This window comes from Phocoena phocoena, chromosome 1 (assembly GCF_963924675.1).
Source record: "Phocoena phocoena chromosome 1, mPhoPho1.1, whole genome shotgun sequence".
Taxonomy (NCBI): Eukaryota; Metazoa; Chordata; class Mammalia; order Artiodactyla; family Phocoenidae; genus Phocoena; species Phocoena phocoena.
This window is the reverse complement of record NC_089219.1, coordinates 148,082,545-148,102,494: the sequence shown is the minus strand read 5'-3', so window position 1 is coordinate 148,102,494 and position 19,950 is coordinate 148,082,545. Positions and strand designations below refer to the sequence as shown.

The following is a 19,950-nucleotide window of genomic DNA, read 5'->3' as shown; positions in this document are numbered from 1 at the left end:
CATCACTCCCTGCATGAGACCCTTCCACGGGTCTGTGCTGGCCTAAAGATAAAATGCAAGCCCCTTAGCATGACATACTGTCATGTCCCTACTTCCTCTCTCAGTGATTTCATCCATTTCTCATGGCTTTAAACGTTGTCTTTATGCTGACAGGTCCCAGCCTGGAACACTTCCTTGGGTTCATAAGCCAACCTCCACACAGAGAGAACTTTCTTTCTAAAATGTAAAGTGAGCCATGACTCCCCTCCCTCCGCTAAAAACCTTCTAGTGGCTTTCCACTATTTTTTTCCCCCAGCTTTATTGAGATATTATGAACATATCACATATGTAAGTTTAAGGGGTATCAAATGTGATGACTTGATACACATATATATTACAAAATGATTACTGCAATAAGGTTAGCTAACACTTCTATCCGCTTACATAATGACCTTTCTGTGTGTCATTTAACAGCTTTCAGGTGTCTAGTACAGTATTATTAATTATAGTCACCACGCCATACATTAGATCTGTAGAACTTATTCATCTTATAAACCTGGAAGTTTATATCCTTTGATCAACATCCGCCCACTTCCCCCTCCCTCCAGCCCCTGGCAACCACCATCCTTTTCTCTATGTTGATGAGTTCAGCTTTTTAAGATTGTGTATATAAGTGAAGACATGCAGTATTTGTCTTTCTGTCTGTCTCATTTCACTTAGCAGAATGCCCTCAAAGTCCATTCATGTTGTCCCAAGAGGCAGGATTTCCTTCTTTTTTCATGACTGAATATTCCTCTGTGTGTGTGTGTGTGTGCGTGTGTGTGTGTGTGTCTGTGTGTGTGACATCTTCTTTATCCATTCATCCACTGACACTTACATTGTTTTCATATCTTGGCTATTGTGAATAACATTGCAATGAACACGGGAGTTACAGATATCTCATTTCCTTCCAATATATACCCAGAAGTAGGATTGCTGGATCATATGGTAGATTTATTTTTTTAACTTTCTGAGGAAACTTCATACTGTTTTCCGTAGTGGCTGCACCAATTTACATTCCCTCTAATGGTGCACAAGTATTCTCTTTTCTCCACACCTTCACCAACACTTATCTCATCTTTTTTTCTTTGGCCGCACCATGGGACTTGCAGGATGTTCCCCAACCAGGGACTGAAACCAGGCCACAGCAGTGAAAGCCCAGAAGCCTAACCACTAGGCTACCAGGGAATTCCTTATCTTTTTGATGATGGCTATTCTGACAGGTGTGACATCTCATTGTGGTTTTGACTTGCATTTCCCTGATGGTTAATGATGTTGAGCATCTGTTCATGTATCTGTTGGCCCTTTGTATGTCTTCTTCAGAGAATTACCTATTCAAGTCCTCTGCCCACTATTTTTTTTTTTAATAGATCTTTACTGGAGTATAATTGCTTCACAATACTGTGTTAGTTTCTATTGTACACCACAGTGAATCAGCCATATATATACATATGTCCCCATATCCCCTCCCTCTTGAACCTCCCTCCCATCCTCCCTAACCTACCCCTCTAGGTCACCGCAAAGCACCAAGCTGATCTCCCTGTGCTATGCTGCTGCTTCCCACGAGCTGTTTTACATTCGGTACTGTATATATGTCGATGCTACTCTCACTTCACCCCAGCTTCCTTCCCCCTCCCACCCTGTGTCCTCAAGTCCATTCTCTATGTCTACATCATTATTTCTGCCCTGCAACTAGGTTCATCAATGCCATTTTTATTTTTATTTTTTTACATTCCATATATATGCGTTAGCATACAGTATTTTTTTTTCTCTTTCTGACTTCACTCTGTATGACACTCTCCAGGTCCATCCACCTCACTACAAATAACTCAGTTTCATTTCTTTTTATGGCTAAGTAATATTCCATTGTATATATGTGCCACATCTTCTTTATCCATTCATCTGTCAGTGGACACTTAGGTTGCTTCCATGTCCTGGCTATTGTAAATAGTACTGCTATGAACATTGTGGTACATGTCTCTTTTTGAATTATGGTTTTCTCCGGGTATATGCCCAGTAGTGGGATTGCTGGGTCATATGGTAGTTCTATTTTTAGTTTTCTAAGGAACCTCCATACTGTTTTCCATAGTGGCTGTATCAATTTACATTCCCACCAACAGTGCAGGAGGGTTCCCTTTTCACTACACCCTTTGCAGCATTTATTGTTTCTAGATTTTTTGATAATGGCCTTTCTGACCAGCGTGAGGTGATACCTCATTGTAGTTTTGATTTGCATTTCTCTAATGATTAGTGATGTTGAGCATCCTTTCATGTGTTTGTTGGCAATCTGTATATCTTCTTTGGAAAAATGTCTTTTTAGGTCTTCCACCCATTTTTAAATTAGATTGTTTATTTTTTGATATTGGGCACCAAGAGCTGTTTATATATTTTGGACATTAATCCTTTGTCTGTTGTTTCATTTGCAAATATTTTCTCCCATTCTGAGGGTTGTCTTTTTGTCCTGTTTATGGTCTCCTTTGCCGTGCAAAAGCTTTTAAGTTTAATTAAGTCCTATTTATTTACTTTTGTTTTTATTTCCATTACTCTAGGAGGTGGGTCAAAAAGGATCTTGCTGTAGTTTATGTCAGAGTGTTTTCCTATGTTTTCCTCTAAGAGTTATACAGTGTCTGGTCTTACATTTAGGTCTTTAATCCATTTGGAGTTTGTTTTTGTGTATGGTGTTAGGTAGTGTTCTAATTTCATTCTTTTACATGTAGCTGTCCAGTTTTCCCAGCACCACTTATTGAAGAGGCTGTCTTTTCTCTATTGTATGTTCTTGCCTCCTTTGTTGTAAATTAGGTGACTATATGTACGTGGGTTTATCTCTGGGCATTCCATCCTGTACCATTGATCTATATTTCTGTTTTTGTACCATACTGTCTTGATTACTGTAGCTTTTTCTGTTTTTGTACCATAGTGTCTTGATTACTGTAGCTTTTTCTGTTTCTGTACCATACTGTCTTGATTACTGTAGCTTTGTGGTATAGTTTGAAGTTGGGGAGCCTGATTCCTCCAACTCCGTTTTTCTTTCTCAAGATTGCTTTGGCTATTAGGGGTCTTTTGTGTTTCCATACGAACTGTAAGACTTTTTGTTCTAATTCTGTGAAAAATGCCATTGGTAGTTTGATAGGGGTTGCACTGAATCTGTAGATTGCTTTGGGTAGTACAGTCATTTTCACAATGCTGATTCTTCCAATCCAAGAACATGGTTTATTTCTCCATCTGTTTGTGTCATCTTTGATTTCTTTCATCAGTGTTTTATAGGTTTCTGAGCACAAGTCTTTCACCTCCTTAGGCAGGTTTATTCCTAGATATTTTATTCCTTTTGTTGCAATGGTAAATGGGAGTATTTCCTCAATAGATGTAGAAAAAGCTTTTGACAAAATTCAACACCCATTTATGATAAACACTCTACAGAAAATAGGCACAGAGGGAACCTACCTCAACATAATAAAGGCCAAACCTTGGGGTAAGACAGGAATAAAGACGCAGACCTACTGGAGAACGGACTTGAGGATATGGGGAGGGGGAAGGGTGAGTTTTGACAGGGCGAGAGAGAGTCATGGACATATACACACTAACAAACGTAGTAAGGTAGATAGCTGGGGGGAAGCAGCCGCAAGGCACAGGGATATTAGCTCGGTGCTTTGCGACAGCCTGGAGGGGTGGGATGGGGAGAGTGGGAGGGAGGGAGACGCAAGGGGGAAGACATATGGGAACATATGTATATGTATAGCTGAATCACTTTGTTATAAAGTAGAAACTAACACACCATTGTAAAGCAATTATACCCCAATAAAGATGTTTAAAAAAAAAAAAAAACATAATAAAGGCCATATATGACAAACCCACTGCAAGCATCATACTCAATGGTGACAAGCTGAAAGCATTTCCTCTAAGATCAGGAATAAGACAAGGTTGTCAACTCTCACAACTCTTATTCAACATAGTTTTGGAAGTCTTAGCCACAACAATCAGAGAAGAAAAAGAAATAAAGGAATGCAAATTGGAAAAGAAGAAGTAAAACTGTCATTGTTTGCAGATGACACGATATTATACGTAGATAATCTTAAAGACGCCACCAGAAAACTACTAGAATTAATCAATGAATTTGGTAAGGTTGAAGGATACAAAATTTCTGCCCACTATTCTTGAATAAATCTGAACTCCTGACCATGGCTAAAGAGGCCATGCTCTTGGGCCCTGCTCACTCACCCCGTCTCATGCCACTGTGCACCTCCATCTCCTCAAGCCCTCAGTCACATTCCCTCTTCAGAGCCTTTGTTCATGTTGTTTCTTCTGCTTGGAATACTCCTCCCCCTCGTGGGTTCCTCCACATCTTTTGTTCTCAGCTTAAATGTCACTTCCTCACAGAGATCATTTTATACCTATCTAACGTGCATTCTTCTGCCCACACTCTGCCCACCCCACCCCATCATTTCCTATACCAGGGTCTCATTTGTTTCCTTCGTAAATGTCACACAATTTCCAATTATTTATTTGTTGGTTTCCTGCTTTTTATTTTCCTCCTACCAGACCAGGGTTTCCCAAACTTGACACTGTTAATATTTGGAGGTGAATAATTCCTTGCCATGGGGTCAGTGCTTGTCATTTTAGGATGCTACGCGGCATCCCTGACCTCTTCTCACTAAATGTCAATAGCATACTGACAGCTGTGACAACCAAAACTTTTTCTATAAACTGCCAACTATCCCCTGCTTGAGAACCACTACAGTAAACCATAGACCCCCCTTGTCTATCTGTTTTTTTTTTCTTGGCCACACTGCACAGCTTGCGGGATCTTAGTTCCCCAACCAGAGATTGAACAGGTGCCCTCTGCAGTGGTGCAACGGAAGCACAGAGTCCTAACCACTGGACCACCAGGGAATTCCCCCACCTTGTCTATCTTGTTCACAGTGTACCCCCAGCATCTAGCACATAGTAGGCAGTTAGTACATCTGTTGAATGAATAGATGAATCTTTCACCTACTTTCCTCCCTCCCCATTTATATCTGTAAACTCATCTCTCATCAGTCTGTAGCCCTCCACATCCCTACCTCTCACTACCGTATACACATTTGCACCACCAGACCCTACGTGCGTTCCTTTGTCCCCTTCCCCCAATTATATACCTTCTTGCCTCTTGCCTCCTGGCCTTTGCACTTTGCTGTTCTCTTTGCCTGGAATGAACTTACCCTTCACCTGGATATTACTGGCCTAGGAAGTTTCATCTTCCCCTGGGTGTATTCTCTGATCCACTCCCCCAAAGACAGATCAAGCTGGATGTCACCTTCCTGGACTCTCCAGCATCTCTTCTTACCAACATCAGAGTACACATCCCACTGTCTTGCTACTGGTTCTTTATCTTCCCTACATATACCAAAGCAACTAGAGGATCGTGATCTAGTTTTAGTCATCTTTTATAACAGCATAGAATCAGTGTTCAATATGTGTGTAACAAGAATGGACAAATAAATGAATGGGTGAGTGATGACAAAGCAATGAGACTACCAGTATCCATCCAAATGAATATTTCCCTTAGAAGTTGTCACTGTTAGAGACTGAGCATTTGTTCAAATGGCACTAGAATGTCTCAAAATACTTTTGACCTATTCTTGAGGCAATGTTCTTAGAGCAACTTCCTCAGTCACATAGGATATTAGGAAAAGGAAAAGGAAAAAAAAAAAACAGTCCTGTCAGTAATGAATGAAAATGTTCCCTCCAAAAGGCACATCTCCAAAGGCTAGTCTAAAAGCAGAGTCTGAAAAGTAATAGCACTGAATGAGCAGACTGCTCCAAAAGCACATCTTATACGTGGATGGGCCAGTTCTTGGCTGTTTGTCAAACTCAATCTCATCAGCAAAGTTATTAAAACAGAGTATACCAAGAAAACACAACTGTATAATAAGTGGCCAGGCTTTGTACAATTGGCCTTGGCAGAGATGAATAAATTAGATGGGCTAAGGGTGGGGGATGCAAAGAGGGAGAGGATATATAAGCACTACACAACCAAGACAGGGAATGTGGAGGCGCCACTGTTCTCTCAGAAGTGGTACCTCTGCTGTCACCATGATACAGGCTCAGGGTAAGTGTCACCTCAGCCTGGGGAAGGGAGGCCCACCCAGAATGTGGTACCATCACTTCCAGCCTGAGGAGACAAGGACCCTGTGCTCCCCATGAGTCCACGCCCACATAGCCCAGAGTCCCCCTCTCCTAACCACTACCATGCCCAGGAAGCACACCTTAAAATCCATCATGATGTCTTGAAGCTGGAATTTCCTGTCTAGGTCCAGCTGCAGAGAGACAGGGCTCACATCTGGAAAGACAAAACATAGAAACTTTAGAGCAGAGGATTTCTACCTTCCCAGGCTCTAGGAAATCAGAAACTCTCTCACCTTGATTTTCCAATTTCCCTCTCAGAGAGGAGTGGTACCAGTATGTTTCTACTTACTATCACCTATTCAAGATCCTATCTCTTCTTGGTCAAATTTCCTTCCCACCATCACTTGACGCCCTTAAAACCTTAGAGTTTCAACTCCTCTGTTCAACACAACTCTGTTCCCGAAGCTCAGTTCCATCAGCAAGCCCACTGTGATTAAGTAGAATGAAATGAAGGCATTTCTCTCTCTTCTGACCCTTTCATTAACCTCCAATAAATTCTTCTACCTACAGCATCTGAAAGACCTCAAATACAAAGACAGAAGGTTCTGCTTGTCAACCACCCACGTCCCACTACCGTAAGAAAGCCCTGGGAACCCCAAAGGGCTCCCTGGCACCCTCCCCGTCCTGTGGGAGCCTCCACATGTTTGGGCCCCTGGAGACTGTGGCAGGTCCTTACCATTCTGTGACTGCCACCAGCGCATGGGGCCCGAGGATGAGACCACATTCTCCACTCGGTGACTGTTGTAATTGTGAGGCAACCTGGAGTCACACTTGCAGCATTTCATCTGCCACTGTGGGACAAAGAGATGCCAGAGACTAAGAGGTAGGGCCAGTGAGAATTCCCCCCTTGTATCCTGAGAGCCCAGAACATTCTCTCCATGGACACGCTACCCTTGGGGATCCATTGATTTCATTAATACACTTGGAAGGATCAACCTCTCAAAACAAGGCTACTGTTCAGCTTTTCATTTAAGTCCTTTGGGTCCCCCCAAACACATAGCTAAGTAAATAGTAAATAGAGGTTGTGATTGGGAAAGTGGTATGAGGTGGTAGAGAAAAAATAATTTTCGTATGTGACATTGCCCCAAAGAGAAATTTGAAAAGGGTGCTAAGAGCAAAAAGAAGAAAGAAAGAGAAGATCACATTAATTTAACATCTGCTATGTGCTATGTGTAGGCTAGAGAGTTTTATAGCTCATCTCACTTAATTCTGGCAGCCTGGGGAAAGTCAAGTTTCTAAGGATTAGGAAGAGGGGACAGGAAAAAAGAACAAGGGAAAAAACTGAACCCCACGGGCTCCAGAGCAGGGCAGAGATGACCAAGAAGAAGAATACAGCCAGAGAACATGGCCCTTGTTCTTTCAGTTTGTACATATGTGCGCAAATGTGTGAGCACACGTGCACACTTCACAGAGACACCATGACCTTACCCCAGGTCCCTCATGCAACACACATCAAACCTATTTTCCCTGAGTAACCATGGTCCCAAACCTTGTGCCCAGGAGAAAGAATACTGTTCAGAGGGTTCCCAATTGACCCACATGTAAAAGCAAGGCTTGGACCAGAACCTCCCTGACCTGTGAGTTCCTTTGGGTAAGGACCAGTGTACCTCCCCACACCTCCTGCCTCTGCGTTCCCCTAAGCCTCCACCCACCAGAACCAGGGGAAAGCTCAGGCAGCCTTCTCTGAGGCCTTCTAGCCCCTGAACCTCTGCCCTGTCCAGGGAAGGCACTAAGCTAAGGAAGCCGATGTTCAGAACGAGTGATGTCTGCCGAACTGGTGAAGCTGACAGCTCAGTCCCAGAGGGATTGAGTTAACAGGCTGAGTCTGTGCCTTGAGTTATAGAAACTCCTCACCCGACACCACTCTTCCCCCTGCGCTGTTGACAAACCCTGGAACAGTGGAGGATGCAGGAGGGGAGTCAGGAGTCCTGGCTCTGTGAGCCTCTGCTTCCCACCCCACTTTCCAGCTCCCACCTCCAAACTGCAAAACAAGAGGATTGTCACCCTTCCTGGTACTTGGAGGTGTCCTCATCACGTCCCAAAGTGCTTTATTAAACAATAATTTTTGGTATGATACAAATGAACTTACTTACGAAACAGAAACAGACTCAGACATAGAAAACAAATTTATGGTTACCAGAGGGGAAGGAGGGGAAGGGATAAATTAGGAGTTTGGGATTAGCAGATACAAACTACTCTATATAAACTAGGTAAACAACAAGATCCTGCTGTACAGCACAGGGAACTATCAATCTCTTGTAATAAACTATAATGGAAAATAATGTGAAAAAGAATTTAAAATGATTATGAAATATAAAAAAACAATATTGGGGGGGATGTTCAATGTTCTTGTAATGGCTGGCACATATACCTTATATAAAACAGCACCCACTGCCCAGCCCTTGCCCTGCTACATTTTTCTCCATAGCACTATCCCCACTTGACGTATTGTTCTTTTATTGTCAATTTATTTGCTCACAGTGTTTGTTTGCTGTCTGCCTCCCCCTGTTAGAATGTAGACTCCATGAGGGCAGAACCTACTTTCCTTTACGCTGTATCCCAGTGCTTAGCAAAGTGCCCAGCACTTAGTAGGCCCTCTATAAATACTTTTTGAATGAATAGTAAATGCTCAGTAAAATCTGCCATTTTCATTTACATTATTACTAGACTCTCCCTTCCTGGGAGTTTAAAAGGAGGGGCGAGGGAGTGAGGAGGTGACCAACATCAGTATTAAGTGATTGGAGCACTTACCACGTGCCAGGTACTGTATCAGGAGTTTCAGCGCAATAACCTATTTAAGCCCCACAACCACCCTACGTGGTAATATTATTCCCATTTCACATGCGAGAAAGCTGAGGCTCCAAGAGGCTATGTGACTTTCCTGTTGATTGATAGCCAGCGCCAGCACCAGACAGGATCCCTCCTTACATCTTTCTCTTCTTCTCCTCCTCCCCTCCCATCCCCACCCCTTCCTTACTCTTCTCTTTCTCTCTCCCTCTCTCTTTCTCTGTCATCCTCTCATTTCTACTAGGAAACCACCTGGGTGCACAGACATTGTGGGAAACACGGTAAAGGGTGACAATCTCTGTCTCACCCAAAGGCCTTGGTCTGACCCTGAGGCTGACCATGGCAGAGCCTCAGACAGAGAAAGCACTTTGGGAAGAAAGCTGGCTTGTCAGGCTAACCTAGTTCAGTTAACTTGGAGACTGCAGATGTGTCAGTGGCTAAAATAAATACCTGAGCACTTAAAATAATCCTGTCTGGGCAAAAGACACCTCTTGCTGGAATCTGAGTCTCCTCCAGAATCCTATTTTGGTCCCTGGCAGCAAGCATGCCCTTCTCCCCATTCTGGCCAGCCTCTCAGAGGCAAACTTTTCCACTGCCCATCCTCCATCCGCACTCAGCACGTCCTGCAGAAAGACAAGGGCCAGCTGCCTTCCGGCGACCTGTCACCAGAGACCCCCCTGCTCTGTTGGGAACTGATCCCAGCCTGTTCCCTGGCCAAGAGAATGCCAGAAACAAGGCCCAGTTTCTTCCCTTGGGCCATGGGACACAGGAGCTAGAACAGCTCAACCTGGGACTGGGGAAATGCCGTTGATATTCCCAAATGATGTAATATTACGTACCATTAAAAAGACTGTTGAGAGAAAGATTTTCATTGCATGGGGGAAATGTTTACATTATAATGTTTTACGAAAAACAATATTCTCTGAAAAAAAGTTGGGCATAAGCTTGTATACATGTCATGATCACAAATATATATTCTTGAAGGAATAGAAAATATGTGGAAGGAAATACACCAGTATATTAGGTTGAACCAAATGAAATGGCTGATATTCAGCCATCTTGACCAACAAAAATGGCAACTGCATACAGTTTTAACCTAATATCTCTCGGAAATGGCATTACGGGTAACTTTTTTTCTTTGTTCTTTTTTTAATAATTTTAAACTTTGATGCCTTGGATATATATTAACTTTTATATTCAGGCATTATTGTAAAGCAAAACAAACTAAAAAGGCCCAGGGTACTCAGCATGGGCTTGTTACCCTGCCTCCACCTTGTCTTCACAGCCAGTCTGGGGTATCCCACGCCTTCTCCACCTGCCTTCCACGTGCTCAGACAATGATGGAGGGATCAGATGGCCTCATGAGCTTAACATCTACGTGCCGCTTATCACAGTAACATAGCTAAAGGAGGGATTATCTCAATCCTCAGAAATGGGCTAAGCCATAAGGCTTGGGACAGGTATTTTAAGTAGCTCTGCTTGTCAACCAGCTAGAGGGATGGAGGCCTGAAATAGGGTGGCTTATGGGAGAAGCCCACATGAAGGCAAACTGCCAATTTCTTCCCTCGCTTCTCTGGGCCTCAGTTTCCCTTCCTTTTTATTATTGTATGTCTATAGGTAGTATGTGTATAAGAGTGTGTGTGTGTGTGCGTGGTTCTCAACATGAGGCTCCTCCTTTCATATGTGTTACATTCCTCTGTCTCTCCCAGCTGCAGCTGCCTCTCTCTCTGGGGTCACTTGGCCAGCATCCCCCTGGCTGTGCTACTTCAGAGACACAGCATTGTTATCAATTCAGCCTGTCAGGCTTCCAGCCAGTTTGGCTCCTGTTCCCCTCAGTCTGGAAAGACTGGGCCTTTTCCCTTATCCTGGAGCTTTCTAGAAGCTCAACAGTCTGGCCGGAAGACAAACCCTCCCAGAGAGCTATGGCGGGGGCAAAGGAGAGAGCAAGAGCCAGTGGGAGCCTGAATCACAATGGAGAGGGTGGAAAAAGGAAAGCAATGCAAATCAAAGCTCTGTGCTTTTGCAGAACATGGAGCTAATTCTGGGGGAAAATAGGAAAACAGGCTCTGGTTATACGTGGTCCAACTCCCTCCCACAAGCAAGTCAGAGACTGCCTGTGTCTATCTAAGGAGCTGTAGTCAGGGTCATGGCTGCCAGCCAGGGCCAAAAGAAAGCCAGCACCAAAAAAAAAAAAAAAAAAAGTGCAGCTGCCTACAAGAAAGGCATTCCCTCCACTTCACCTTCCTCATTGGTAAAATGCAGGGGTGGGATGAGATAACGAAGTTCCTTCTTGCTTTAACATGCTATTACAATTCTCCCTCACTCCAGCTTATCTGCTCAGAGGTTAAACACACTCCAAACAAGAATGCAGAAGAAGCAAGAGAAAAATAAGACATTGGCCAAACACTGTACTAGAAACACTCTTCCCAGCAGGGGAAGAGGAGACCCTCAGACCTTGGTCAGCAAGGCCTCCATTAGACCCCACTATGATCCACAAGCCTTACCATTTCTATGTCAGTGGATATTGCCAGGGAATTTTAAAAATCGAGACCTGTTGTGGTGCCAGGTGGGAGGAGGTCCCCGGTGCTAGGAGGCACTGTCATGAAGTAACATCTTGACCAAAGCCTTAACTCAGCAGAGCCCTTATCTCCATCTAAACTAAATTTAGATAGCTCAACTCTAAAGCTGATGACCGAGATGATGAATACCACACACCCCAAAATTACACTGTACCAGGCTCTGTCCTGAGCACTATACATACATTATCTCATTTTATGCTTCTAAAATCTCTGAGGTAGGTATATTATATTAAATGGTGGGTATCCTCATTTGACAGATTAGGAAAGCAAGTCTTAGAGAAGCTGAGAAATGTGTCCAAATCCACAGGGCTAGGAAGAGAAGAAGGAGGGCTTCCTCTCCCAGGCTCTCTGCCTCCAAACCTTCTCATCGTATTCTGCTTCAAGGGACACAGAGGTCACGTGGCAACCATGGGAAATTGCAGGGACTAGAGTTGGTTTTCAGGATGTTCCCTCTCTTCTCCCCTAGTAAGGGCAGCCTCAACCTCAGCCCAGACTTCTACAGAAACAGAATTATCCCCCTAGACCTGATTGCAGAGAGATGGTTTGCATCCCTGGACCTCCGAAAGCTCTACCAGTGACAATGATTCCTATAGCCCCTGAGAGCAAAGAAGCGAGGTAGGTCTGCAAGACACTACCCAGAGAGCTTCTAGGAAATTGACCCAAGGAGCAAGGGGATGAGAAGCCAGGCCAGTAAAGTCGTAAGGCCACTCACATTTGTGTCCAGGTTTCCATCTCACTTTTCCACTCTCTTCCCTCTTTTAACCCCACAAGCCACAATCCCCAACCCATAACAACCAGGACCCAAAAATCTCACATTTCACAGCCCAAGTTTTGCTTCCCTCTGATCCAACTCTTTCTCTAAGTGTCCGTTTTCTTCTATCTCCTGAAAACTTACTCATTCTGGGTCTTATTCTCTTGGGGCCCTTTGCAAAAGCCACAGCTAATTTTCTGATAAGCAAACCCTTCCTGAAATATAAATGATGATAGATTAACAAGATGCCTTCCCCAAGGGTGTCTGCATTTTAAACAAAGACCTCAATGATGCTTCATCCAAAAGAATAAATCCCCAATGGTAGGAGCTTTGAAAGTTTCATACATGCTAAGAACTTCTGGGAAATAGGAGGGCAGATATTCTGGTCAGAGACAGGCTCAAAGTCCTCTGTGAGCGGAGGACAAGGACCTCAGGATGGATATAAACACATCCTCACATCGTCACATCCTCTGCCTACACATTAGCCATGCTAAACGTCAAGAAAACAGATGACTTTCAAACACAGAAAGGCAGTGGTTGTCGGGGTGTGTGCCTGTGGGTGTGAGTGTGCTTCAGTGCATGTCTGTGTGTGTGTGTGTGTGTGCGTGTGTGCGTGTGTGTGTGTGGAGGAGGGGACGTCAACTGGCTACTGCTCCTTAGCTTGTTTCCAAGCGATAAAAATGACAGCTGTTTGGTTTACACAGCTAATTAACCTGAGGAATGCACTGTGTAAGACTGTTATGAAGGCAGCTGGGTAATTAAGTTTTTCCCCAGAAAGGGAGGGAGTGGGAGATAAATAAAGCATTTAAGGGAACAGACACAACATTGGAGAAGACATTGTCAGGAGCAGAAATCAGGGCTGGAAAACTTCCTGGTGAAACCCACTGGTCCCCAGGGAGCGTGCACCAGCCCAGAGATGACTGAAGGTCATGGCTCAGCCTCTGCCAGCACCCACCTGAAAGAGACAATGGCCAACCCTCAGGGTCACATACAGCCCAGCCAGAAGTTGGCAGAGATGTTAGAGCTGAACAAACAAAGGCTGACTAACCCAACTCCTTCATTTCATGAATGGGGAAATGGTGGTCTAAACAGAAACCATGACCTTCTTGAGGTCAGGTTCCTATTCTAAGTGTCAGAGCCAGGACCAGACCTAGAGAGTCTTTACCCCGAGTCCGGTGACTTCATTAACCACGACCACTTCCAGATTTCCCAGCAGCCCACTGCAAATCAGATGGGCAGCGGTCACCTTGGAAACAGAAAGTGGGCTGGCCCAAGGGCAGTTTGATTTCAGTAAGTATGCGAGTGCTTCCCTAGTGGCACAGTGGTTGAGAGTCCGCCTGCCGATGCAGGGGACGCGGGTTCGTGCCCCGGTCCGGGAAGATCCCACATGTCGCGGAGCGGCTGGGCCCGTGAGCCACGGCCGCTGAGCCTGCGCGTCCGGAGCCTGTGCTCTGCAACAGGAGAGGCCACAGCAGTGAGAGGCCCGCGTACCACAAAAAACAAAAACAAAAAATCAATAAGTATGCGAGTGAGTGTCCTGATCCAGGAAGAAGAGCTTCGGAGCATGATTCACAGATGCGCGAGGCCCCTGCATGCGGACACAGGTCCCCGGGAGGTGGGGAGAGGGGGATGGGACATTTAGCATCTTCCAGACGCCAGCCCAGTGGTCACTTGGCTTCTTCCTTTATACAGTCCTCACAACAACTGTTTGAAGTGGGTGCTGTCATTATTCCTATTTTTCAAATGAAGAACTAAGGCTCAGAGGAAGCACAGACGAGAATGAGGGTAGGGAGACATCACAGTCATTTTCATTCATGCCTTGGGTTTTAGGGAAAAACGGTGCAGTGAGTTTACTCAGAGGTTACCTAGGAGCTGGAAGAGAGAGAGCCAGGGGACAGGGTGGGACTGCAGCCTCGGGCCATTTTGATAAAGTCCAGCCTGGGTTCAAGCCTGGACAGTTAACGGGTAGTCAAGGCAGGTAGGCCCAGAAGGGCAAAGCTGGGTTGGGGTGGGCGCACAAGGCAAAGCTGGCTGAGTCGTATGTCCATTGTCAAGGCTGCAATATGGACCCAAAACCCATAGAAGCCGGCCCTCAAGGCCAATAGGATTGAGCCAGTGAGACAAAATTAGGCAGAAGAGGTGACATACTAACAGGCTAAGATTGACCCACGAGAAAAGAGCCACACTCTGAGATCAGGAGCTGGGAGAGATAATTTTGGAACAGGAAGGAGTCCCCACTGCTCCTGAGTTTCTTTGGGGTCAGCGAGCAATGCTAAAATGTCCAAGAGTCATAAATCCCTAATGCACTTACATTCATGCCATACCAGTAGGCAGGCAGGCAGCAGGTGCTGGGTGACTTTTACTGGGCTCAGGGCTCACCATGTCACCCCTGCATGAAAATAGAACAGAGGCAGTAACCAGAGGCTATGACTTAAGGAAGGTATGTATGTGGAGGTGGGAGCTGGTAGACAGGGATGCAGGGGGATTGAAGGGGCAGGCCCTAGGAATGCAGCTCTGCACCATGCCACCTTCCCTTCCAGCTGGGGCTGGCCACTGCACCCCCATCTCTAACTACTGAGAAAACTCAATATCTATGTGTTTCCATCAGAAGTTTGGGGGTCCCAGCACACACCCAAACTTTCCCAATAGCTCACGGGGATAATAAGAGCCACCTCATGGAGTATTGTGAAAATTAATTGAGATAATTTATATAAAACTCTAAGTATAGTGCCTGAGACATATAATATGTGCTTAATAAGTTATAGTTACTATAATATCATTTAATAATAAAATAAACTTAAAAACTGAAATTGGAACTCATCAGAGTTAAATCTGGATTCCTAATTTTCATCACACAGCTGCCCCTCCACCAAGTGAGGGTTCAGGGTACACCTGTACAGAGGGGTATCTGTGCCTTTAGCGTGTGTCTTCACTGCTGGCAACCAGTGGCCTCTAGGTGGTTAGGTAGGGAAGGGAGAAGGAAAGAGAAATCAGAAAAGGCAGAGAGGAGACAGGTTGGGGGGAGAAGTTGGGTCTCAGCATGCAGCTCATTCCCAAAGAAAATTGGAGCAAAGAGCGACCCTAAAGACCATTTCTCTAACACTCATTCATGGAAGAGGAAAGCAAGACATAGAGAGGGGTAATATTTTGCCCAAGATCGCACCACAAGTTAGTGGCAGACCTGGGGCTACACACTGCACTCAAGATGCCCTATCCTCCACTCTTCCAAGAGGTTACATGGATTTAATCCCCCTCATAGAAAAAGGAAAAAAAGAACCAATGCTTCTCAACTTTCACAGCACCAAAATAGCTGAGATTTATCCATCCCCATGGTTTCAAAAGTCTAGACTTCTCTTTTGCAAGCACGCAGTTTTTCTCTCAAGGGGCTGCTTAAGAGCAAGGGAAGCAGTTGGCTCCTTGGGGCATTTGAGAGAGGCAGAGGGCAGGTCAGGATGAAGCCAAAAGCCCAGCCTAGAGGGAAGGAGGCTGTCCAGACAGGGCTGTGGCCGAGGAACATCCCAACACAGGGGATGTGTATGATCTCTCCTTGCTTCCCATCCCAGAAGACGGATCAGCCCAAGGAAGGGAATCAGTAAAGGACTCCCTGAAAATTTTAGGCATGGCTCAGTGGCACAAGATTGGAGGATGCGTGGGAAGGCAGCAACTAAAACCATTCTGTTGCCTGGAAATTCAATACTGCCAGGTCTCCTGATGCTTGTGGAGTAATCTGGGCTCACAGGGAGGACTCGCCTGATGCTGGCCATCTTACCCAACACTGTCAAATGGGCCTTCCCACATCCAAGTGGGTGAGATGCAGAAACCACAGCCATCTCTGCTCAGCACCTCCAAAGCCACTATACAGTACCACCTATGATTAAAAAGTGACCAAAAGAACACTGGGGACTGGAAGGACAGTGAGGCCAGAGATGGGATCAGATACCATCTCCACGGTCCTGAGGACAAGGACCCAGAAGGAGGAAACCACAGACAACCCAAGCCTCCTTCATGGCCATTAATCTCTCTCACTCCCTTTCTCTCTCTGTCTTTTTACCCCAAGAGATGCAGAGGCTCAAGGGAAAACCACTCCCTCACTCTTCCCTTTGTCCAAACCTGTGTTTTGAGGGCAGAAAAATGGCCAAATGAGACAGGCAGCTGGGAAACAAGAAAACACTGAGTGATTTCCACCTTGGTAAACACAAGGAGCAAGGAAAGACCCCAACCTTGTTGAAGGGAAAAGAAAAGAAAACCAAAGTTCCTACCAGAAAGGTCCAGAGGCAAAGTAGAAGAAGAATCACAATGGATCTTTGAAAAACATCAGTTGCCTAAACGGGTGATGATAATTGACGTAGGTCAAAGAGTTCCAGTGCCTGGATTTGCTCAGCTCGTTTCCTATCAGCTGAGCCACTGAACCTCCTTGCTAACCTCAAGTCACTTCCTTGTTTGTCTCACTGATCTGTGCCCTTTAATTTGAATATTTCCCCAGCGCAGGGGGGGGAGGGATAAATTAGGAGGTTGGGATTAACAGATACACACTGCTATATATAAAACAGATAACCAACAAGGACCTACTGTATAACACAGGGAACTATGTTCAATGTCTTATAATAACCTATAATGGAAAAGAATCTAAAAAAGAATATAACTCAATCACTTTGCTATACACCTGAAACTAATATAACATTGTAAGTCAACTATACTCCAAAAAAAAAAATTCTACAAAAAAAACATCTCCCACTTCTCCCGGAGTGGTGAAACATGTGGACAAAACATGCAGAGGCTGAGAGGTAAGTCATACGTGATGACTGCAAGACATAGAAGGATAAACTCCAGCCTATAATCATTTGGTAGCTCCAGCCACACCCTTTCCCCAACACTAGCCTAAGAGATGGCTGCAAGGGAGGGGCCATGGCACAGCTCGGTTCCCCCTTCAGCAAGAACACAAGCCTTGCACACATCCCAGCATCTGTGCTCCACCAGCCTTGACGCTGTCCACCAAAGATGGCACCTTACACTACACGCACCTAAAGGATCCCCATCTATCTGATTGCTTACTCCCGAGACTTGGAAAACTGTCCTGCCCAGGCCCAAGGGCTGAGAAAAACTCCAGCTTTATCAAGCAAAAGAGAGAAAGGAGCTATCTCGCTAGTTCTGAGTACCTTTTCTCTTGCCCAACAAAGGTGAAAATTCCTTAGAGGCAGAGATCCGGTCTTAACGCTTTTCTTGCACCGCGTGGATCTAAGCTGATACCAAGTCCACTCTAAGTATTCAGTGAACAGATGGCAGGCTTCCCCACCCCCACCCCAGCTCGCCTTCTTCCAGCCCCCGGAGGCCATGGAGGAAGAGCCTACCTCTCCATACTGGGTGCAGTAGGTCTCAGGCTTGGCCAGGCCACAGGTAGATGAAGCTCGGAGAAACCGGGTCCTCCCAATGAGCAGGTCCCCAACGGGTGGATAGCAGGCCCCACGGGAGCAGGCTTGCTGGGCACACAGGATGCTGGGCAAGACTGAAATCACAGGGGGTACAGGGGTGCAACCTAGAGGGAAGAGGGTCTAGCCGGCCACCCCAGTGTGCCTCTGGGAAGCCGACGTCGATCGGCAAGAATAGACCCTCTTCTCCACCTTCTTCATGCTCCCACCTGCTGGTTGTGGGAATAATCGCAATCCTGATGCTGTTTGCTAAAAAAAGCTGATTTTATAGTCTGTAGCCCCCAATCGAAAAAGAAAGGAGGAGAAACACTGACAACTAAAAAGCCCGGATGATCCTGAAATGGAGCATCCACATGTGGCTTTCTAGAACAGAGCTGCAGTCACACGCTCAGCCACCAGGATATGGCCCACAACTCCCCTCACCCGCAGCGTGGCCTCTGTCAACAGCCCAGGTGGCGCTGGCTGCTGGCTGTCTGTGGGACACTGGGAGATACCTGCATTCTGTCTCCTTTATCTGTAAAGGTGACCCTGCCATGCTTCGGGAGTACCCAGCTGCAATTCACTGAACATCAAGAACTCAAACCATGATGGCTCTGGGGCCAGCTTGAGAGTGACAGGATGGGAAATAAACCATGCAGGGCACTGGGGGAGCCACAAACCACCCTCAGGTAGGAAGAAGACATTTGGGAGCCTCTCAAATCATCTTCTTCAAAGGCCCCCAGGACAGAGAAACCTCATGGACATCCCGGTAGACAAGTGTCCCAAACCCAAAGGCCCCAGGGTGACTGGTGATGCTCACACTTTGGTAGACCATCCTCCTACCCACGGCTGTCCCCTCCCTGGTATATGAAAGTGCCTGGAAGGATGGGAAGGGATACTTACCAAAATACAGGAGAAGGAGCGGCCTCATCTTCAGCCAATGGGATGATCCCCACCCAGGACCTCACCTGGGACAGAACAAAGCGGCCTGGGTGAAACCATGCAAACCCCTAGGGTGCACCAGCCCTTTTCTGTTTCTGGACCCATGTTTCCTCAGAAGCCTTTACCTAGGGTCTTGACCTAGGACACTTCTGAGCAGCAGGTGCATCTGTAGCCAAAAACTTGGAAAATGCCAGAGACCTGGCCCCCGTCCCAGCTGGCATGTGACTCCCAGGGTGCCCTGGGATAACGCCACCCCCTCCCTGACTCCAGCTTCCCCCTCTGAAATAGAGGGGAGGAGGATCGACACTGCCCTACCCCACATGGTCAGAAGGACAACGTGGGGAGCAGGAAAGAGCTGGACCCTTTGCAGGAGAAGTCCGGGGCCTTGATGCCTCCCCAGGAAAGAGGAGTGTCCTTTCTCAGAGCCTGGTCCCCCTACAGGCGCAACGATGAGTGGGTCAAAGAGGCTGAGGACCTGGAGCTGAGCCCTCTCCTGCTATTGGCATGGTCTTCAGTACCACACAGAGCCACCCCGAGAGTGAGGCTGTGGTGGCCACATCTCTGGACTGAGCATGATGGAAATGATGGAAAGGCAGGCCTAGCAGCCTTTAAAATTGAGACAGGCCTAGCAGCCTTTAAAATTGAGGAAGCAGAGGAATGGATAAAGAAGATGTAGTACATATACACAATGGAATATTACTCAGCCATAAAAAGGAACAAAATTGGGTCATGTGTAGAGACGTGGATGGACCTAGAGACTGTCATACAGAGTGAAGTAGTCAGAAAGAGAAAAACAAATATCACATATTAACGCATATATGTGCAATCTGAAAAAACTGGTATAGACGATTTATTTACAAAGCAGAAATAGAGACGCAGACGTAGAGAACAAACGTATGGATACCAAGGGGAAAGGGGTGCGGTGGGATGAACTGGGAGATTGGGATTGACATATATACACATATATACACTATTGAGACTATGTATAAAATAGATAACTAATAGCACAGGGAACTCTACTCAGTGCTCTGTGGTGACCTAAATGGGAAGGAAATCCAAAAATGAGGTGATATATGTATATGGAGAGCTGATTCACTTTGCTCTACAGTAGAAACTAACACAACATAAAGCAACTATACTCTAATAAAAACTTTAAAAAAGAAAATTAAAAAAAAAAAGTGAGTGAGGATTTCATCTGAACTGGAAGCAACCCAAAATGTCTCCAGTGATGGGCTGGGGCTGTACAGGAGACATGGGGGTTGGGAGGCCACAGAACAAGGATTCTGAAGGAGGCTAGGGGTGGATA

General features: G+C 45.7%; 1 protein-coding gene across 1 annotated transcript in view; it reads right to left on the bottom strand.

Annotated features, from left to right (window-relative positions):
* LAMB3 (laminin subunit beta 3) overlaps positions 1 to 18,633 on the bottom strand; it is a 38,372-nt gene extending 19,739 nt beyond the window's left edge. Inside the window, exons 1-4 of the mRNA XM_065883049.1 lie at positions 18,606 to 18,633; positions 17,646 to 17,800; positions 6,857 to 6,971; positions 6,261 to 6,334 (exon numbers count right to left, since the gene is read on the bottom strand). Coding sequence (XP_065739121.1) covers positions 6,261 to 6,334; positions 6,857 to 6,971; positions 17,646 to 17,800; positions 18,606 to 18,633 — 372 coding nt within the window. The remainder of the gene's footprint in view (positions 1 to 6,260; positions 6,335 to 6,856; positions 6,972 to 17,645; positions 17,801 to 18,605) is intronic.
* Between the last annotated feature and the right edge of the window lie 1,317 nt (positions 18,634 to 19,950).